This window comes from Dromiciops gliroides, chromosome 1 (genome assembly GCF_019393635.1).
Source record: "Dromiciops gliroides isolate mDroGli1 chromosome 1, mDroGli1.pri, whole genome shotgun sequence".
Classification (NCBI taxonomy): Eukaryota; Metazoa; Chordata; class Mammalia; order Microbiotheria; family Microbiotheriidae; genus Dromiciops; species Dromiciops gliroides.
Genome location: NC_057861.1, coordinates 544,222,782 through 544,246,211, shown reverse-complemented (window position 1 = coordinate 544,246,211; position 23,430 = coordinate 544,222,782). Strand labels below are relative to the sequence as shown.

The window sequence follows — 23,430 nt, the reverse complement described above, 5'->3', positions numbered from 1 at the left end:
CCTACTCCTGGGAGTTATGTCTTGATGATCTTAATTTTTTAAAAAATAGAAACAGAAGGGAAGAAGAATACACTGGGGGCTACAAGGGAAGGAAAGTTAGGGAAATTTTGTTCAGTCAGGGTATGCAAAAGACATCTATACAAATGAAGATGATGGGGGGAATGGCTGATACTTGAACCTCATTCTTATCTGAACTGGTCAAAAGAAGAAAGAATACACACATATATACACAATTGGATTCAGAAACATTCTTCAGGGAAATAGGAAAAGGGAAAGAAAGGAAAGAAGAATTAGAAGGAGAGTAGAGGAAAGGGGAAGTAGTCTTAAGCATTGCAAACTCAATATATAAAATATAGCTCTTTGGGAGTTACAAGGAAGAGGAAACTCAGGGGTGCATATAAATTGGGGAATACATGACCAAATTCTAGTATAATAAATGTGCTAAAATGATGGAGAGGGTTACAGATCTGTGTGAACTGATAGAGAATGAAGTGAATACAACCAAGAGAACATTACTGGTACAATGACAATATTATAAAGGCAAACAAATTTGAAAGATTTGGGGACTGTTATCAGCATATTGGACTAACCACAAATCCCCTACAAGGAATTCAAGCCTGATGCCCCTTCCACTGCCTCTCATAGGACGTTCAACTCCGTCATTGATTTGGGACTTGAGGCTCTTATTCTGACAAGATAAATATACTTTCTCCTTTACTCAAAGATAGAGACCATTGAATTTGGAAACTCAAAAAGAGGACCTATCCTATAGAATTCTCCTCTGAGATCTTAACAACTGTCCAGCCCCATCTGGAAGTTGGTATTATGGCACCAAGTTATGATCCCCTTCACTGTCCTACAGCTTGATGTATACCTCTATTGTACTGACTGTGTTTACACTACATACCAATCGATAATAATTGTGTATATTTCTATAGTGTTTTAAAGTTTACAAGCTCTTTCTAGGATTAAAAAATAGTACCCCTAGATTAAAACCTCAGATGTTTTATATTCCAACAGCAAGACAATCACACATCATCATCACATTTTGAACTTTGTGTATTTCTCCTTCCAGCACACACATTTATTTTTTGAATATGTTTTGGATTGTGATTTCTGCTCTTAGTTCTTCCCTAAATGTACAGCCTTCACCATGGTTCTGCAGTATTCTAGTACTTGAAGAAACTGAAAACTATATAGGCAATGTTAAAAAATTGGACGCTAGAGATTAAATGCGTTTGCCCTGTGCCCTCTTTTAGTTATCTGTATTACATAATCCTCGTGTTCCAAGTTCTATTTCTTGGGTTCTAGTCCTAACCTAAGAAAGCCCTATAACTCAATTTATGGCCTCATTTAATGACTCAGAATCTAAATTTTTCATTTCAAGGCTTGTTGCAATGTATTTTTGGTCTGACCAGGTTTTGGCTTTTACCATTGATTGCTGATGAAAAGCAAGGAGACTACAACTAAAACCTGTTTGACCATGATTCATTTTTGTATAGTTTGATAATATGATGATATCTAAAGGACCATTGTTTCATGTAAGTAATATAAATAGTTATTGATGAATTTATCCTTTAGATAACTAAAGCTTTATTAAAACTGGTACAACTCTAATTTGTGACAGATTCATTTTCTCTTGCATGGGTTTAAGGTCATTTCCATAGAGTTAATCATTACCATTTGCCATAAAATCAGTGTACATATCCCAGTATCTGTTAATGAGTCCAGTGCTGAAATCACTGCTGTTTTGAAATTTAAATTTCCAAACAAATTGCTACTTGCTGATGTTCCATTAAGGAGAATAACCTGAGGGTAAGGCTAACACATTTTTTTTGCATTGATAAGGAAGCTCTGATTAGACTTAGCCTAGTCTACATAATAACTGCCTCCTATTGTATATTTCAGGCGATGGAGTTCATTGGGATAGCCTCATGGATGCAGTCAGCATTGAGGATGACTTAAGTTTTGGGCATATTCTAGAATGATGCTATATGATTCTTTGGCTATGCTTTAGTAGCCTGGTATATGGAAAGTGTCTTTCCTGGAGAGTATGGTATGCCTCACCATGGTACTTCTTCTTGAAGGTGAGTTCGAAGCTGTTCATTAGATTATTAGCAGCCTTGTTCTTTTTCTGGTTGGTAAAAGAATGATTATCAAAACCCCTATCCTTACCTTGACCTGACCTGAAAGTTGACCTGATCTGAAAGCTAATGTCTAGAGAACTTATTGTAATCAGATTTTTTTTCTCCTGGATTCCGGATTCTATCCTGGATTAATCCACAAATGAATTCAGTTTCAAACATGTCTTCAATTGAATTATATGGTCAGGTGACCGTAGAGTCATAGTCAGATATGATAATATATATATATATATATATTAAATATTATCTGTGGATCATAGTGTGTAAACCACTCTAACCATGAGTAATTATCCCCCTTCCAATAATATATAATGAAGAAAGATTGGGATTATAAAGTTCTTTGTCTTTAATAGAGAGTTCCAGATATGAAGAATAGTGTTATTCAATTAAAGGGTGTTTCAGGAACACCCTGAGAAATAAGAGTAAACCCCTTAAAATAATTCCATCTGCGCTCTAAAAATGTAAATAGAATATATCACATAAATAAGAATATATCACATAAACTCAACATTAAGGATGTTGATAAAACTGAGAGAATATATGGTCTTTAACCTCTGTGGAGTACTACTTCTTTGAGTTACATAGAGTCATGGACATAACAATACAATAGCAGTACTGTTGCATTTTTCTCCTTTTTTGCCATGAGTCCAGTTTAAAGATGCTTCATTTTGACACCTTTTGTCAGCTTGCATTCTAATTAATTAAGTTTTTGCATTGAGTTTTTGTGGAAAGCCTAAGTTCATTTTCTTATAGAAATTCAGTAACTAGGAGTTAGCTGATGCTTTATTCATTTTAGTCAACAAAGTGAGCAGAGGCATGTTGTTTTCAGCTATTATAATCCTCCCATTTTACAATAAAAACAATAGTTTGTTGACTACCTATCTTGGTAATACAGTTTTTATTATCTTAGCGTTCCTACTGGTATGGATACCCCAAACCTCTTTTTAGGAGATATATAGACTCTGACAACAAACACCGTAGTGAATATATGGAAGCTGAACTGTAGGATTGGTGGCTGGAGTACAGATCAAACATCTATCCAAGGTATTTAATTTTTCTAGGTCTCTTTTCCATCTGGAACTGAAAGTATTGTAGCTATTGTAAAAGCAATGCTGTATGTGGTACCTTGGACCAAGAATGAGGAGATACATAGTTACAGATATATTGTATGTGTATATATAGATAGATATACATATATATTCCTATACATATTATTAGACAAATCTCTTTCAAACATTTAAAGATCTCATTGTAATGTTTAATATATAATCTGCAGGGCAGCTAGGTGGCGCAGTGGATAAAGCATCGGCCTTGGATTCAGGAGTACCTGAGTTCAAATCCAGCCTCAGATACTTGACACTTACTAGCTGTGTGACCCTGGGCAAGTCACTTAACCCCCATTGCCCCGCAAAAAAAAAAAATATATATATATATATATATATATAATCTGCTCTACAAACAAGAATATACAGAGGATTTTACCATATATATGGTATCCCTCTTCCACTTTGACAGTCCTCTGTGGCAATGGAGGATATGTCTTTGAGCATACTTTTTATATATAAAGTCAGAAAGTTGATTAGTAATTAGCTTCTTGGTTTCATTTATTAAGGGCTTTTATATGCATGAAAGACTTCATTGGAGGAGAACCTTTAAGGCTGCAGTTTCTACTAAGGAGCTTTTGTAATGCTTTTTTTTTTCAAAATCAGTGAATAATAAATAATAAATGAAGTAGAATCTTCTGTGTGACTGGAAATATATAGTCTATTACAAAAAATATTTCCAAAAGCTTACCTTTTCATTTCTCATATTTCATCAAGGAGAGCCTCAATATGTGTTTAGAAAATTCTCATAAAAATTTTATAAAGATAAAGTAAATATACAAGTAGACTTTTTTTTTAAATCTCCTTTCTTTGGTAGTAATATGCTACACTTCTCCCATTTTTTGATATCTTTCCCTCCCTAAGATAGTTTATAAAACAATTTCTCAATACATTCAAGGTTGTATTGCTTCTAACATGAATCTTATGCATGTGCATGTGGACTGGTTCAGTGCTGGTCTGATTTTTTTTCTTTTTTGTGTGTGAGGCAATTGGGGTTAAGTAACTTGCCAGGATCACACAGTCAGATTTGAACCTCAGGTCCTCCTGAATCCAGGGCCGGTGCTCTATCCACGGTGCCATCTAGCTGCCCCTGGTCTGATTTTTTTTATCTAATTAAGTGCTATTTCTTGTTGTAATGCATCATAGCCTAGGGTATTTGAATCCAAATTTTGTGATTTTATTCTCTAAGGATCATAAAATATATAATTTTGCAACATTCACTTTCAACTTTTTTTTTTACTGTTTCTTCCATTTGCATTATTATAGATATTGCACATTGTTTTCTTGGGTCTGATTACTTCATTCTACATCGGTTCATATAGATCTTTCCATGCTTCCCTGTAGTCACCATTTCTTAAACCATAATAATATTCCGTTAAATGTATTCCTTATTTAATATATATCTACTTTGTTTCCAGTTGTTTTTATCACAAAAAAGAGCTGCCATAAATATTTTGTTTTCTGTAGGGACTTTGTTCTTATCAGTGGATAAGATTGTAAGCTCCTTAAGGGAAAGGGCTGTCTTTTACCTTTATTGTATCCCCAGTATTTAACACAATGAGTGTTAAAACAATTTAAACAAATTTTTATTGACTGACTCCTCTCTTTAGAGACATGGTGTGTACTTCATCATCAGTTCCCTAAAATCATGATTAGGCAGTGCATTGATAAGAATTCTAAAGTCTTTCAATGTTGTTTTCCTCTTTGTTATTGTAGTCATTGTTCAAGTTAGTACCCTTGTTCTGCTTACTTTTGCTTTTTGATTTTTTTTTGCTTACTTTTTCTTGCACCAGTTTTCCTATGTTTTTCTGAATGCTTCATTGTTGTCATTTCTTAAGGTACAATAATATTCCAATATCTTAATATACTGAATTTTGATCAGTCATTTCCCAATTAACAGGTATTCGCTTTCACTTCAATTCTTTGCTACTGCAGAAAGTGCTGTTCTGTATATATGGAAACTTTTCCCCTGTCTTTGACTTCTTTTAGATATATGCCTACTAGTGCAACCACTGGATCAAAAGATGTTTTTTTCATAGGATTACAAATTGTTTTCCAGAACAATTGAACCACTTCATAGCCCCTCCAACATTTTATATCTGTGACTTTTGTCATCTTTGCTAATTTGATGTATGTTTGTTGTTTTGATTTGCATTCCTGTTTTAGTGATTTGGAGTTTTCTTTTGTAGTTCATACTTTTCTTATAAAAACTACCTGTTCATGATCTTTGACCACTTATTCTTGTTCTTATTTATTTTTGTCCATTAACTTTTTATTTTGAATATCAAATCTTTCTTAAGAGATATTTGCTACAAAGATTTTTCCCATTTAAATTCTTCTCTTCTAATTATAGCTGTATTGATTTTATTTGTACAGGTGCATCTATGATTACTTTTATTCTATTTTAGAAAGAATTCTTCCCCCTCAACATAATTGTATGAGGCATATTCTATTCTCTTTTTTTAATGATGAGATTTTCTAGATTTAGATCACATATCCATTTGGAACAAAACCAAAAATGAAATAGTCCCTCACAAAGTTTACATCCTGCTACAACTGTGTTGTTGCATGGGGAGACTGAATAAACTCTTAATTTGAATTATTGCAAACTGGTTGCCACTTGCTCCTTAATGGAAAAACAAGACTTCTCTGTTTAGTTTCTCCAGTCATGGCAATATCTAAATGTGCCAACAGCCAAATGATGGAATGCACTTCAGAAGCTTGTATTAGGAAACCCCTGCTTGGCCATAGTCAAATAATTTAAGAGTACAACTTATCTATGTTTTATTGTACTTCCACACTCCAACATCAGGAAAAGCTACAATATATAAAAGAATCACATACACACACACACACAATTTCAGAGTTTCAGGTAGAACTAACATATCAGAGTGAGAATAATGTTAGTTAATATGATTTACTCTTTTCTTGGAGAAAGGCAGTAAGAAGTATGTGAACACTGTCATTAAACTCTTTGTCAAGAAGTAAAGCCATCAAAGGTGAATATTTTACTTCCTTGAACTCAGACTTTTTCTTGAAATCTAACATTTAGTTCTTTTCTATGATCTTATATTTGCTTAATGTTTTACAGTTTTAGAGAGCTTTCACATATATTATTTCACTTGTTTTGTTTGTAGAATCAGCATGTTTTCTTTTAATGTTTTTTGGTTGTTGCTTCTCTTTGAGGTTGTCCCTGATTTCTGTATATTTGGATTCCCAACATAATGTTTTCTCTTTTGTTTCTTTGGTAAGGCTTGTCATTGCAGTTTCCAGTTTTTCTATTCTGATCATTATTTTAGCTGGGCAGGACATAGATTCTGCTTTCATCATTCTTATTTCTCTTTTAAACTGTTCAGCAGCAATATGTCATGGTTGATGTTCTAAAATTCCACGATATCCTCTGTCTCATCAAGTGATAGATCATTTTCTTTGATTTTGCAGTGTTTATTCATAGATACCTAAACTCATTTACAAGATTTGGAGGCCATATTTCTTTCTGTTGTTACCATTTTTCCTGTTGATTTTTCTGTTTTATTTAAGGTATTTGAGTTTCCTTCTTCCTCAGATCTTTGATAATTTCAGTCTCTTCCCTCCCCCTTATCTTATATTGTTCACTTCCTGACTTCCTCCCTTCTGATTGTGGTTTTCTTAAGGGCTGGATCTCAAATCATCTCAGCCTCCTCCTCTACTGGGCAGTTCATGGTTAACCAACCTAGGTTTCTGCCCCAACTAATATTCGGTAGTCAGAACTGGCCCCAGCTGGATGCTGTGGCCTTTTCCTCAGGCATAGTAGAATGCTACACATCTTCCCATATGTACAGTGTCTAGATGACCTGTTCCACTCCCTCTGTTCCTTAGTTCTCTGGTTTGGCACCAGCAATTCAGGGCCTGCTTTCCCCAGCAATGTCAGTTCAAAGCTTTGCAGCCCTCGTGCTTCCAAGTTGCAGCCCCTGGCAGGCTTTTGCTACTGATGGATTGTACCAAATCTGGCTGTCAATGCCCAAGAAAATGTCTGCAGTCTAGAGCCAGTGTTTCTTGGGGGGGGGAAACAGGATGCATGATTAGGTTTTGATGTAAACCTGTCTTGTATCCTTGTGTCTACACTGTGGTCTCACTGCCCACAGCATGGGAAGTGGGTAGAGGGGTGTTGAGTGAGCTCAGGATCAGCAAGCATCAGTTTCTGGGTTTGGGGTGGTTCTATTTTTTTAACCTTCTTCTGGAATGTATATGTCCTATATCACGGAAAAAAAATTAGATGTATAACTTCTCTTTTGGGGAGGTTTCAGAGGTCATGGGGATCAAAAAGAATGTTGTCTACAATCTTGTTGCTCACATGACCTGTGCAGTCTATATTCTTTTACCTTTTAAAAAGTGGAACATTTGACCGTTTCTAGTTTGGGGGTACCTCTCCCATTCTGTATAATCTGTTAATGGTCACTGACTATCACATCAGTCATATCCATAAGTTTTTCCTATACCCTAGGATGAAATTAATTTTGACCAGGTAATTTTCGTATCATAAGCAACTAAATACTTTTTTTTACTATTTCCTTACTCATTTCAGACATTAAAATGTCCATTATCCATTTTGTTTTGTCCTTTCCAATCCCCAGACATTTTCCTTGTCAGGGAAGTAAAATAAGAATTGAATAGTCCCACTTTCTCTCTATCATCACTTATCTATCTCAAACCATGATTGTATCCTTTCTTTTATCCTCTGCTTTTCCCCAATATAGGTAAAATATAAAAAAGAAAAATCCTTTTTCTTGATAGCTTTCCTTTCTGGGCTCAGCCTATTCTGAGTTTGGCACTGTCAATGTCATGTTGTTTTCATCTCCTATATGTATCTTCTTAAAATACAAGTTGCTTAGTAAGGTCCTCCTACACAAACATAGTTCTATTTAGACAATTCATCATTTTTTCATCATTCAAATTGCTTTTCTTCCCAATCTCTAGCTTTTATAGAAGGAAATTTGTTGACAAGGTATAACAAGTACAGAAGTACAAAAACAGTACTCTCCCCCAAGCAGAACATACGGTCTCCCCTGTATTGGTGCATTACTTGGGGAGAGTGATGCAAACTGAAAATACAAAGGTACAAAAGAATACATGCTTCTATTCCCAGGAATCTTCTTGCCCCATCACAGATCCCCAATAGTTGCATTATGTGCTATATCTCATGGAGTGCTCCACTAAAGACACTATATTTCAGTCTTATAGGGTATACCCAGAGACTCAATACCTTGGTACTTTTTTTTTTTTTTTTTGCGGGGCAATAGGGTTAAGTGACTTGCCTAGGGCCACACAGCTAGTAAGTGTCAAGTGTCTGAGGCCGAATTTGAATTCAGGTCCTCCTGAATTGAGGGCTGGTGCTTTATCCACTATGCCACCTAGCTACCCCCTTGGCACTATTTTCTACACAGACACTGATACCTGGAGTGACCTTTGCTTCAGGTCCTGTGTTCTTGTATCTTCCTTTATGGAAGAGTTCAATACTGTTTCATATGGTGCTCTTTTTCACTATTAATAGACATTCCCAAGAAAAACTAGGTTTGTCTGGAAACTTTCATGATACCCTAATTCAAAAGTCATTGCCTTCCTCAATTTTTCTTGATATTATGAGGACACTAATGGAGCACATAGGCTGTACTTTGTTATGGGACCAGTCCATGTTTTCTTTGCTCATAAATTTCTTTTCAGACTTACTTTTACTCTGATTCTTCTTATCAAGACTACTATGTGCTTCTCTGTTACCCTTATAATGATCTTCAGTTTCAGTTCTTTGGTGATCATAATGTCTCATACCTAATAGCCATACAACAATTACTGGAAGAAGTAAAAGATGAGTGTTTTAGGGAAAAAACTTAGGGCATTTAAAAATTTAAGAGGAAATCCACTTCCCTCTCCTCTTTCTGATTGTGGGCCTAATTCAATTTCTATTGGCAGTATCTGTTATCTACCTAACACTAATTTAGTACTTGTATAGACTATCTGATAGTATAAATTTTATTTTCATGTTCATATGTCTTATCTCCCAAGCTTCTGAGGGCAGAGACTTTCTTATACTTCTTTGTGTTCACCAAGATATCTAGCCTAGGGCTTTAAAGGTCATAATATTTCAACATATATTTGTCTATATAATATAAGAACAGTATTGCTGCTGCCTGCATGTACCCATGTGGACACTGAGATTCTAAACTTAAGGCTTTGCATCATTATATGCTAGAAGCAATAACTGCTGTTTTCTCTTTATAACTTTAAGCTTTACTGATAAACTCTAAATCAGTTTCCTTTCCAAATAAGCTTTATCCTGTTTTATTTTGTGAAGTAGTAAAATCTACCCCCTTTATATTTCCTCTTTAGTCTTACTGATATATGGTAAAATACCTTCTAGGAATAATTGATTTGAATACTTGTCTTGTCATTAAGTTCTTCATAGTGAGGAAAATAGGTGCAAAATTACTCTTTCTTTGCCTCTTCTACAGGTGTTTGTGGTGGGTGGTAATATCAAAGAGGCAGTAAGAGACCTGACTCTAAACATATACGAGGGCCAGATCACTGTTCTTCTAGGACATAATGGAGCAGGGAAGACTACCACTTTGTCCATGCTTACAGGTATGTTTGAGCTCTGATCACCTGAGAAGCCAAGCATTTGCTCTCCACAGCCCTTCATGTTTTCAGGGCCTTCACTTTTATTCTTAGAATTAAGTTTGGGGGCAGCTAGGTGGTACAGTGGATAGAGTACCGGCCCTGGATTCAGGATGACCTGAGTTCAAATTCGACCTCACATGACACTTGACACTTACTACCTATGTGGCTCTGGGCAAGTCACTTAACCCTCATTGCCCCACAAAGAAAAAAAAAGAATTAAGTTTATTGCCATTACAGCATTACCCACTGAAAGTCAACTTTCTTTTTTCTCAGTTCTTCCTTGATAGTAGCAGAGCTATACAAGAACCTAATTAACATAATCTGGATGAGGGAAGACTGTCCATTACCCACTGCCCCTTGCAACCCAAGCAGTTTAGGACAATTCTCCATCTTTTTGCAGCCACAATGCAGACTTTCAAAGCTTACTCACTTGAGACTTCTTGTTCTTCTAGGAACATAAGGACATGATGTTCTCCTTAGTGTGAGTTTCTAAGATTTTATGAGTCTCAGAGAGAGACACATAAACCCAAAGGTGATTTAACCAGGGGATCCCAGATATTATGATGGCAGAACTCCATGGTGTTCAGAGTTCAGTACCAACACATCAATGACAGAATTATATCATCTTCCCTCTAATATAACATTTCCATCAGGCAAGGGGTATGAAGTAGAAATAAGATCACCAGCATGAACACCTAGCCAAGAGCCTGGTAATTCATAATATGGTTGTTGATTAACTGAGTGATTATTAAAGCCCTGCCATGATGATTTTAGAAATAAAACTAACTTAACTTTCTGGAAAGGAGTGGTGGCTGATAGCAATTGTGCCCTTTAGAGGTAGCTTCCTATAGACAGTAGTTCTCTCTCTTTTTTTTTTTTTTTTTGGTAAGACAATTGAGGTTAAGTGACTTGCCCAGGGTCACACAGCTAGGAAGTGTTAAGTGTCTAAGGCCGGATTTGAACCCAGGTATTCCTGCATCCAGGGCCCGTGCTTTATCCACTGTGCCACCTAGCTGCCCCTGTAGTTCTCTTTTGATAGCTGCCAATTTCTGTCTCCTACTGTACCTAACATCTTGAACTCTAGAATGTTTTCTGGGAAACTTCTGCTCTGTGGAAAATTGCTAATTAAGAGAAAACTGTGCCAACTAAATAATGTCTGCTGCCCCAAAATATCTCTAGCTTGTGAAGTCAGCAGGGATGACCAGCTAGTTTTAAATGTGGAATTGTAAAGAATATAGTAAATCTCCTACCTTCTTATTAGTTGTAATTTATTACAAAATTTATTTCATTTCTATTTTTGGCCTCTACATTGAAGTCATTCCACAATCATCCACCCATACTGTAGTATGAACCCTATATTGTGACAAAGAACAGTTAAGCAAAAGCAGCTGGTACAAAGAAACCTTGTCTGACAATGTATATAATAATCTATACTAGGTGATCCCTTCCTCTCTGCTGTGAGGGATAGAACATGTTTCATTATTTCTTCTCTAAGACCTTTACTGGTTTTTCCATTACTCAGAGTCCAGTTTTCTTTTGGTGATCTTTTAATTTGTATTGTTGTATCGTTGGATATATTGTTCTCTTGTTTTGTTCTATGTACTTTGTTCTGCTTCATTTCATACAAATCTTCCATCATTTCTCTGAATTCCTTATATTGATCCTTTCTTACTGTACTGTTTTTGTTGTTCGTCCTTTGTTTTCAAAGAGGACTAATGACATAATGGATGATATCTTGACTTGCACGTGAATTGGACTTAGTGAGGCAGACTTTGATCAACCTCACTTTCTCTTCCTCAGTCATCAAATTCCAGTGACAGGAAAAAAGTCAAGACAACTAGAGATGGCCCTGGATGCAGTGGATGACCTTGGCATCTTCAACATCTGACCTCGCTCTAAGCATTCCTCAGTCCCTGCTTCAGCTGCCTTCATGGCAGTTGGAATAAATTGTTTTCATCCACCTAATTCACTGGGGAAAATCTGCGCATGTTTTGAATAGAAATCCCCATAACTCATCAATAGGTTTGAGACTTGTCGATTACCCTCAACATGGTTTAGCCCATCTGCCAAGAAGGTTTACTAGGGTGTGCCCACCATACATGCTACAGCTCCTTGGAGCCACAGATAAGAATTGGATGAAGGTGAATACCAAAGGTAAATGAGCAGCCCTGAAAGGGGTTCAGCAAGTCTTCACACTAGAGGTTTCCTCCCTGAATACCTCATATGCCCCAATATTCTACTGCATCCATATACCGTAATTTTTCTACCATTATCCATATCCCGTATACTTACTTTATTTCCAGTTCTTTTCTACCTCAAAGAGGGTTACTAGGAACATGAATATACATACACACATGTCTATGTATGTATGTAAGGAGGTACTAAAAAGGTTACATCTATAAAATATATTTCCTATATTTTATATGTATATCTACATATATATGCATACATACACATATATTACAAACCTTTGTTTCTGTCTTTAACTTCCTTGGGCCATGCTTTTCTTGTATAAGTCCAAATTAAAATTTGAAACAATTAGACAATTTCATAGCTCTACCAGCAGTGCATCAGTATTCCTGACTTCCCACAGCTCCCCCATCATTGGATTTTCCCATCTTTCTTCATCTCGGTCAATTTGCATGAAGATGGAGTTATTTTAGTTTGTATTTCTCTTACTCTCATCATTTTTGACATGTTTTCAAGTGGTTAACTTATAATTTGGCATATCTTTGAAAACTATATCTTTTGATATATATTGGGAAATGACTGTCGTATGTTTGTGTCAATTCACTGTGTATTTCAAATACCATACTTTTATTAGTAATATTTGAAGCAAAGATTTTTCCTGCCCCAGTTTCTCTTCTGATTCTATCTTTATAGATTTTTTTCATGCAAATACCTTTTTAAAAATTGATTTAGTTAAATAGTTATCTTTTATGATCTCCTCTATCCGTTGCTTAGCACAGTGCCTGAAACATAGTAGGTGTTTAATAAATGTCTGTTGACTATTTATCCTTTAAGTAAAAAAACCTCTCTTTAGATAGTTATGTTCTAATTTTTTATGGTATGACTTAAATTCTGGTCATATATTTTGAGTTAATTGTGGTAGAAAGTATAAAATGGTGGATTAAACCCAATTTCTGCCAAATTGAATTCTAGTTTTCCCAAAAATCTTTGTCTAATAGGGAGTCCTTCCTCCAGTGGTAGTTACATTTCATAAATAACTATTTCGTCATTAAAATTTGTTTTCCTATCAATAGTTATAGGATTCATTCCCGACAGTGGGGCCTATTTCTAATTGGTTCAACTGTCTTTATCTATGTCTCTCTGTTCTTCTGTCTATGAGTCTGTCTGTCTGTCTATCTATCTACAGCTATATCTATCCAATTGATCTATTGGCTATAGATAGATTAGACAGAGAGAGAGAGAGAGATCAGTCTTTGTATCTCAATGTTGACTGATATAATTCACAGGGAACCTTTTCAGCACCTCCTATACCTCCTATGACAAAATTAAAATATTAAGTTAAGAAACATATGTTGGTTTAACAAATATGCTAATATCTTCCTGATGAAGTCTTGCAAAATGGCAGGAGTGTTTGCCAAATCAAATATCACTTTTTAATATTCATCACGGCACAGCAGGCACAAAATGACTTCGAAGTTGTATCATCATAGAGAAGTTGGAAAGATAAATTGATTGAGGGTCAAAGATGTTGAGTCCAATTTGTACATATTGAAATTGAGATACCAGCAGGTCATGCAGGTGTGCAGTTCCCACAGGTAGTTGACAATGTAGGATTGAAACTCAAAGAAGATATTGCAAAGTTGTGTACAGCTAATCCAATCCATAAAAATATTGAATCCTGTTAAATGATCACATTATTCAAATTCATACTATTTGAAATTATAAATGTATGTAAGATATGGTAATGGGTTCTAGTCCAATGGAAATATATAGTATGTAGTTAACTCTGTCCTTATTAAAAAGCTTCCTACACATTATAACTTTTCTGTGGGATAGGGAAAAGATGAAGTGTACATTCAGGAGTCTCTCCTGTTAAGGAAGCCATTAATCAGTTTCTACAGTTGAGATTATTTCAAGAGAAACATCAGAACTCTTGCCCAGGAAATACACACTCCTTTCTTCCAGTCATTTCCACAACCACTCCAACTCCAGTCTGAACTTTGCTATAACCATCTCTAACAAGACTCTGTTCTGTTTGGCCAGTCCGTTACCATATATGAACAATAGTTTCCTTTCCTGATCGAACATACCTGCTATTGATGGCTTCTCTTTTGCTAATATACATTCTAGTATAAACTATAGCATTTACTTTACAAGATTATTGTGAGAATCAACTGAAATCATGTATGTAAATAAAGTATGTTGAAAAACCTTGAAGTGCTATATAATGTTAGTTTTTATCATCATCATCATCACCATTATCAGAATGGTTTTAGTTGTTTGCAAGGCATCTATCTATTCCATTTTGTAGGGGAGGCAAGACAGATTTGGCATTTAATCAGCATAAGGGACTCCCAATATAGAAAATTTTCCCACAAATCCAGTATGGCAACTCATCTGTAATTTAGTCTTAGAGGGTATCCTGGGAGCACTGAGAGGTTAAGCCACTTGCTCATAATAACACAGCTAAGAGTGTCAGAGACAGAAATTGAAGAGAGTCAGGACTTCCTAACTCTAAGCCTAAACCTCTACACTATAACCTCTCACTTTGGTCACTTTTGATGACCTCTAGTTAGACCAGAACATAAAGGAAAACAATCACCTCCCTTGTCTCACAGCCTAGAAGTTAATCTCTTTCCTGCATGTGACTTCCTTGCTCCTGAGACTTTTATACTTTTACATACACAATTTATCTAAAACTTGCATTTGTATCATCTTCACAAAGAAAAACATTTTAAAAACACCAACATAGCAACCCCATTGTATAGCATGTACAATATTCAGTATCCACAGTGCTCTGCCTCTCCAAGAGACATTCGTAATACCTTACAATTCAGTAATACTCCATTATACTCATATACTCCAGTTGGTTCATGATTTCCCAGTCAATAGCACCTATTTTTTCAACTTTTTGCTAACACAAAAAGTATTATTATCAATATTTTTATACATAAGGGCCCTGTCTTTTTCTCTTTGATTTCCTTGGAGTACAAATCTAGCACTGGGCTAAAAGAATAGGAGCAATTTGTTAACTTTTCTTGAATAATTACAGATTGTTTTTCAGAATGATAAGAACTTTTGTTTGACTTACTCATTTTGAGCTTCTTGTGGTATTTGATGAAAGTGCTGTTCTAAATTTAGTATCTGCCATACATTTCCTGTTTTCCCACTAATTTTTGTTCAGTATCTCTCTCTTCATCATACTTTCCCTTTTTACTGGCCATGCCCTCAGTGTCTACAAATGTGCTCAGGTAGCCCCTAGCCTTAAAAATTTTTTGCTTGACCTAGCCATCTCCATATTGTATATCTACTTTTTTTGCTGCTAAACTCCTAAAAAGAATTGCTTTTACTTAACACATCCATTTCTTTACCACTTCACTTCTCAATCTGACTTCAGACCCTACTACTCTATTGAATTTACTTCAACAAAAATCACTAATCTCTTAATTCAAATATCCCTTTTAGTTTTCATCCTCCTTTCTCTTTCTTCACCTTTCAAAGCAGTTTTCCACCCTATGCTTCTGGATAAACTTTCTTATTTTGCTTTTCATGATACTGCTCTCAAATACCTTTTCAATCTCCTTAATCTCTTTTGCTAGTTTATTATCCTTCTCCTACCATCTAAGCATGACTGAACATCTTCCAAGGTTCAGTCCAGAGCCCTCCTCTCTTTGTTTTCTACACTCTCTTCCTTAGTGACCTAATCTGCTCCCAAGGGTTTAATCACCACTTCAATAAATTCAACCTTAATACATCTCTCCTTTGGACTTCAGTCCCATATCTCTCAAATGCCACTGGATTTCCTTCCCTGAGTAACATACATGCTCCTCAAATTCATCATGCCCACAACTGAACTCATCAGTTTCTTCCATCACCCTCCTAACTTGCCTATTTCTTGTGGTAGTACAACCATCTTTCCAGTCACCTAAGTTTAAAACCTTGAAGAGCCATTTTAAATTATTCACTCTTTGTCACTTCTCAGCACCAATCCATTGACAACATATCTCATATGTGTCTCCTTCTCTTCATTCAAACAGCCACCACCATAATTCACATCTTAATTACTTCTCACTTGAACTTGAAGAGCCATCCTTCATGCAGCTTTCAAAATAATTGTTTTAAGATTCAGGTTGTAATTAGTCACTCTGCTGTGTACAGAAACTTTCAATGAATTTTTATTGCCCTAGTATAAGATCCAGATTTTTTTCATTTAACGTATTAATATTTAAATATTAGTTATTAATTAATATTTAAAGGCCTATATAATATCATTCCAATTCATCTTTCTAAATTTATTTCACAGTGTTCCTCTTTATGCACTATACTTTACAGCCAAATTGGACTATTAGCTGTTCCCTAAGCTCAATATGCACAATAGTCAATAAATATTTATTAAGGCCCTACTATGTGCCAAGCAATGTGGTAGGCATTGAAGATACAAATAAGAAAGAAGAGAGATAGCATCTGCCATCTAGTTGCTTACCATCTAATGGGAGAAGACAATACAGAAAAGGAAGCTGAAAAGCTAGAGTGGCAGTTAGAAAAGGTACTGGACACAGGAGCATGGGGGAAAAGTCAGAGAAGTCCAAAATAGTACATCCAGGTGAGAAATGAGATGCTCTGAGCTGAACCACCTCCTTAAATGGGGAGTTTGGAGCTCACGGCCCCACCCACCAATCAGATGTAAAAGAGGTAAAGGAAGTGAAAAGGAGTCAATCATTGAAGAGCTTCTACTCTCAGCTTTACCCTAAGAGGGGGCTCAAAGGCCTAGGACTCTACCAGGCTCCAGGAAAACTGATAGGGTGTTTCTTTTCCATACTCCAGTAACCCAAATGCTTTAACCCCTCTTTTTTGAGACTGGGCAGGCAATTTGGTGCTGCTAGTGAGAGTTAGTTCAAATTCATGGCCTGTCCTCCCCTAATTTCCTGGGAGTGAGAAATGAACAATCCTTTCTGTCTCCTTTATTCCCCTTCCTTTGAGACCCTGAATGGTTGTGTTCTTGGGATATTTTCTCAAGTCCAGAGAAGGGACTGGACAGATGGATATATAACCTCTACCTTCCTTTTTGCTATGTGGGGACCTTGAGTTGAACAATTCAGCTCCCCTCATTGTACCAGAGATCTTGTTATGTTCCCCTCTGCTCTCTCTACACCCCTTTCAGGCCATGTGTGTGTAGTGGGAGTGTATGTGTTATCCTCTGTTGCTCCCTCGCCTCAGTACGCACTGTTCAGGCCCCACTTGGGCCTATTATATCCAGAGTGACAACAGCATCTGAGAGGTGGGGGGTGGGGGGGTGTGGATAGGAGTAGAACGCTGGCCCCCAGCCTCTTCACTAGCATTTGGCCCAGCCAGTCCTCCATTTAGCTTGGGGCAGGGGGTGTGCTCCAAGGCAACAAATATGTCTATAACCATTTTTTTTAATGGAGTACCAAGGCTGACAGGATATATTATTTCCTACCTTCATGCATTCGCACAAGCCATCCCCAGTACTTGGAATGCATACTTTACAGGTCTCTGAATTTCAAAATCTTTCTCTTCTATTTGTATTCAGTTCAAGTGCTATCTCTTTGATGAAGCCTTCTCTAATATCCCAGCTAAAAATCTTTTCCTCACATACGTATCACTAATGTGTTTTCTCTGGATCTCTACACTGTCAGTATCATTCTCTTCCATATATTTTATTGATCTTCATTCATGAATCCCCTCCAATAGAATATAATCTCCCCAAAAGTAAGGAGTATATAACATTTTATTATCTCCAGTACCATAATCATTACCTTACATAGAGTAGTATTAAGTAATTCTTTATTGAATCAAATTGATTAAAGCAGAAGGAATCCATTTAGTCTGGGTTCTTATGAGAACTTCAATACAGAAAGGTTCTGTTACTGCAGATACGCTTCTGAGATATCTTTTGGTTGGTCCTCAGGTCTTTTCCCTCCTACAAGTGGACAGGCATATATCAATGGCTTTGAAATCACAAGGGATATGGCTCAGATCCGAAAGAGCCTGGGTTTATGCCCCCAGCACGACCTCTTGTTTGATTACTTGACAGTAGCTGAACATCTTTACTTCTTTGCTATGGTAATACAAAGAGAAATTGATTTTTTCCTCTATTCACATGCCTTGGGGTAATGGGTCTAAGAAATAGCACCCTTAGAATGTCCCAAAATAGTATTCTCACAGATTTATACCTGTAAAGAAACTTAGAAGTCACCTAGCCCAAACCCCTCTACAAATAAATAACTGAGGCCCAGAGGGATTACTTGATTTTCCTAAGATTTAAAAGGCAGATCCTTTAAGTCCAAATCTTGCACTCTTTACAGTGCATAGCACTGCCTCAATCTTTCTAAAACAAAGTAAGATCAGTGGGGAGGGAACATCTGAAACTAAAGTTGTTCTAAGTTGTAGCATTGTAGAAGAATGGGAAGAGTATTTGGATCTAGGATTAGAAGACAGACCTATGTTCAGATCCCACCTCTGTCACTTTTTGATCATGGGGCAAGTCATTTCACTTTTATGGACTTCAAATTCATCATCTGTAATATGAGAGTAAATTATCTCTAAGGTCCCTGCTAGCTCTAACTCTTAAGATTCTTACTCAAATTTAGAAAACTACTTAAATCTTCTTTCTTGGTGTTTTAGCTGAAAGGATTTTCTAAAAAGAAGTTAAATAAAGAAATTGATCATATGTTGAGTATTTTTAACCTGGAAGGAAAGCGCAATGCATTTTCAACGTCACTGAGTGGAGGGATGAAGCGCAAACTCTCCATCAGTATTGCACTCGTAGGAGACTCTAAGGTAGGTACTAAATCTGGTCAAAATGATCCTTACTGTTGACTGATTAGAAACATAGATTATGTAAAACTCAAGTGAAAAATTATAAACATAATCCGCTAAAAAGGACTTCCTAAGATATATCAGTGAAGAAACATAACAATGGTTTGATATAAGGTTATGGGATTATTATGGTAATAAGGTTTCCGAGGACTAGTTCTGATTTATCCTGAACTTATCTGCAGTCAGACAAATGACTCAACAACTTTTTCTTTTACCTTAACCAGAAAAGTGACAGCAAAGCAAATTTAAGTTGGGCTTCATGAATAGTAAGAGATTCCACATATAATATAGCACCAATGTCACAAAGTTCTCTTTCTGACCTGTAGGTTGTGATGCTAGATGAACCTACATCTGGTATGGATTTGATCTCAAGAAGGGCTACCTGGAATCTCCTTCAGCAACAGAAAAGTAGCCGTACGATCCTGCTGACCACCCATCATATGGACGAGGCTGACCTGCTGGGTGACCGCATTGCCATTATGGCCAAGGGAGATCTGCAGTGCTGTGGCTCTTCACTCTTCCTCAAACATAAATATGGTCTCTCTAGTTTCCCCTCTTGACCATACTGCTGCCAGCCTAATCTTCCTTAGTTATAATTTTCATAATTTATTTCCTCGGTACAAAAAACTAAAATAGTTTCCTATTTTCTATTGCATCAGATTTAAATTCCTCTGCCTGAACTTCATCTTTTGTTTTCTGATTCTATTCTAACTCTCCAAACTTATTTACCACTATTTTTCAATATATGTACCCTCCTCTGACTCCAGTCACAGATATATCATGCTCATTTCCACCTGATGCATAGAATGCACTATCATCACCAATATCTCAGCCCTTTGTTTTCCTTGGGTAGACCAATTCCAATATTCACCTTAATGAAAGGACATGGTTTATAGGTCTCTTTCATTTTAGTTCATGAAATGTGCCCAGCATTCTTTTTGGAATTGGTGGGGACAGGAAGTACATGGCCTACTCTTGAAATCATTGCTCTAGAAGAGCTCACAATCCAGGTGGGGAGAAAAGATGCATGAAGCAGTTACAATATATTGTATAATTAAATGTTTATATTGTTTTGTAAGAAACAATTAGAAAATCATTGTGAACTGGAGTAGTAGAGTAAGGTTTTGTATTGGAGATGAGACTTGAACTATACACTATAGAATAAATGGTGTTTGGGTTGTTAGAAGGGAGAGGAGTGGGAATTTCATGAAAAGTAAACAATGTAAAGAAATGCATAGAGGTCATGGTCTGGAATAAAGGACTCTTAAGGAGGATAGTGGAAAACAAGGGTACTAGAAATAAGGTAATAGAAATCTAAGGCTAGGTTATGACAGCCTTGAAAACTAGTTTTGGATTTGATTTCATTATTCATTAGGCAATAGGTGGCAATAGGTGTGTGTGTCTTTAAGTAGAAGAAACATAATAAATGTTCTTTAAGGAATACAAGATTGGTTACCAAGCTAATCAGCTGATAACATTGATAACTAGGGTAAACTACCAGGGTAGTTTAGAGAAGGAAGAAAAAGGAGCAAATGATACCCAGTTAGTGCTAAGTATTAGGCATAAGCACCAGAATTTGGGGATATATGAGTGAAAACTATTGGAAGATTAAATTTAAAGATTTGAGATGATGCCCTTACTCTTTAGATTTTGGTTTGTAATGTTACTTTTTCAAAGGCTATTTTCATAGGGGCCGCTAGGTGGCACAGTGAATAGAGCACCAGCCCTGGAGTCAGGAGGACCTGAGTTCAAATCCGACCTCAGACACATAACCCTTACTAGCTGTGTGACCCTGGGCAAGTCACTTAACCCCAATTGCCTCACCAAAAAAAAAAAAAAAAACCAAAACCCAAAGGCTATTTTCACCTATTTTCACTTTTTATGTCTTCAATATGTGTAATTGCCAATAGGTCAACAGTGGTATCTGTGTTGTAGATTACGGATCCATGGTCTAAATGCCAAGGCTTTCCTTATGCTTTAATATAAAAAAGAAAATTATTATTATTGCTATTTAAAAAATTTTAAAGCACGAATTAGAAACAGTTATTCCCAATTTAGAGCAAGATTTAAATACAACACATACATAAAAGTCAGGGACCTTCTCACCAATCTTTTACTAATATTAATCACTATTTAATCACCCCCAAATTATCTTTCCTATAAATGTCTTTGGCCTTTACTCCAACATTTAACAATCCTAGGTCTCATACCAGGGTTTTTTCTCACTTGTTCATTGATTATACACTCATGAAAATACATTTCTAAGTTAGGACCTGTGTTTAACATTCACCATATAAGGAGATGAGAGTAGTATTTAGAAGCTCTAGGAAAAAACTCTTTAAAATTGTGGCCAAGTTACACATAACTCTCCAGTTTCCTTTCCCTTTGGAGCTGCCACATATGATCTATCAAGGGTAACAGAAAAAGTAAAGTTTTAATTTGATTTTTTAAATTATTTCAGGTGCTGGATACCACTTGATCATGGTGAAGGAACCTAAATGTAAAATTAAAAAAATTTCCCAACTGATTTATAACTATGTACCAAATGCCACAATGGAGAGTAATGTTGGAGCTGAGTTATCATTTATCCTACCCAAAGAGAATGCTCAAAGGTATGAATCCAAAGAGAGTTGATCTGATAATACTCATACTGTTCCTGTATTCCTCAGGGTGGGCACCTGGGATTCTGATTCTTCATGACCTCATTTGGGGTTTTCTTGGCAAAGATACTGGAATGGTTTAACCATTTCCTTCTCCAACTCATTTTATAGATGATAAAACTGAGGCAAATAAGGTTAAGTGACTCACACAGGGTTCTACAGCTAGTGTCTGATGCCAGATTTCAACTCACAAAGATGAGTCTTTCTGACTCCAGGCCCAGCACTCTATCCACTGCACCACCCAGCTGTCCCCATTTCTGCCTTTACTTTGTGCCAAGAATGAATAAATAAATGTGTGTGTGTGTGTGTGTGTGTGTGTGTGTGTGTGTGTGTGTGTGTGTGTGTGTGTGTATAAAAGTAACCGGATAACATAACCAGAAAGTAAGTACTACTTTCTAGTTGTATCTAGTAGCAACATTTTCCTTCAATGTGTCATGTATTGGGTTTTGATTTTCAAGCCATTATGTAGGTGGGTTTCTTCAATAGGAGAATTTAATCCACCCATATTTAATTTTATTGTTGTTAAATGTACTGATACTTTGTCATCATATTTATTTTTCTCCTTTTTGATGAAATCATTTTTTCTCCACTTTTATTTCTATTGCAGACTTGAATTTTTTTAATATCTTAGGGCAAGATGGGAAGATAAATTTCCCTAAGTTATTTAAAAGAACTGTTATTCATATCAAACATATTTAAACTTTACTTTTGAACAACACCCTTCCAGTAGATATTAAAATTGCTTTGTTGCTAAATCTGCAACTCTGCTTTCTCATTGTTACTTACTAATCTTAATTTCCTTTTAAAATGTTATTTTTATTTTTTCTTTTCTCTCTCTTTAGCCCTCAAATTCTTATATTACCTAATGTTTAATGTAATTCTTTTGTAACTTAGCATCATTATAACTATGCATTATTTAATATATTAATTGGATAAATGTCATAATATTCCTTCATTTCTTTTAAATTACACATTATTGTTGTTGTTCAGTCATTTTAAATTGTGTCTGATTCTCCATGACCGCTTTTGGAATTTTCTTGGCAAAGATATCAGACTAGTTTGCCATTTCCTTTTCCAGATCATTTTGCAGATGAGAAACTGAGGCAAATAGGATTAAAAGTTTTGCCCAGGATCATGCAGCTTTGAACTCAGGAAGATATCTTTCTGACACCAGGCCCAGCACTCTATCCACTGTGCCACCTAGATGTCCTAAATTATAAATTATCTGATTTAATTTGTCCTTTGGAGTTTTTCATTTCTTTGTTTGGTAGTTGGTTCTTCCATCTTGATAATTTGATATTTTCTGAGATTGCAGAACTTTTTAATACATTTTTTGCTATTGTTAGTAGTATTATTTGTTTCTCAAATAGTTGTTGTAGTTTTGGTGGTCCTGAAAAAAGCATACTCACTCTGTTATATTCTCAGAAGTCTAGTCACCACCTTAGAATAGGTCTTATGGTATGGAATACTATGGAACCCTACATGTCACCCAAGTATGATGCTGATGACTGATTTTGGCAAATGATTCAAAGAGAGGTTCTCTGAGAAAGTTCAATTTTGAAATGTTGAGGCTTTCCTCAGCTTTATTTGAAATACACATCTTATTATTAAACTAGAAATATTGTAGATCTATTGTATATCACATTCAGTCTGCAAAGGGGAACATTTGAGGTCTAGTACCAGAACTGTTTCTTTGCTAAATGAATTTTATTATTCCCTATGTAATCTAATTAAATTATCTGATTTTAACATTTCCTTAGACTTTCATAGACAACCACAAATAAATTAGTTAATACCAGTACTGCTCTTATAACACTGTACATTCCCTACCTTTGTTACCCT

At 35.9% G+C, this 23,430-nt stretch overlaps 1 protein-coding gene across 1 annotated transcript in view; it reads left to right on the top strand.

Moving 5' to 3' along the window:
• The window catches only part of LOC122751450 (phospholipid-transporting ATPase ABCA3-like), a 161,907-nt gene that overhangs the window by 48,758 nt on the left and 89,719 nt on the right, over positions 1-23,430 (top strand). Inside the window, 10 exon segments of the mRNA XM_043998512.1 lie at positions 1,909-2,005; positions 2,007-2,062; positions 2,065-2,087; positions 3,055-3,142; positions 3,145-3,188; positions 9,733-9,862; positions 18,018-18,172; positions 18,734-18,889; positions 19,255-19,465; positions 21,390-21,540. Of these exon segments, the coding sequence (XP_043854447.1) occupies positions 1,909-2,005; positions 2,007-2,062; positions 2,065-2,087; positions 3,055-3,142; positions 3,145-3,188; positions 9,733-9,862; positions 18,018-18,172; positions 18,734-18,889; positions 19,255-19,465; positions 21,390-21,540 (1,111 nt within the window).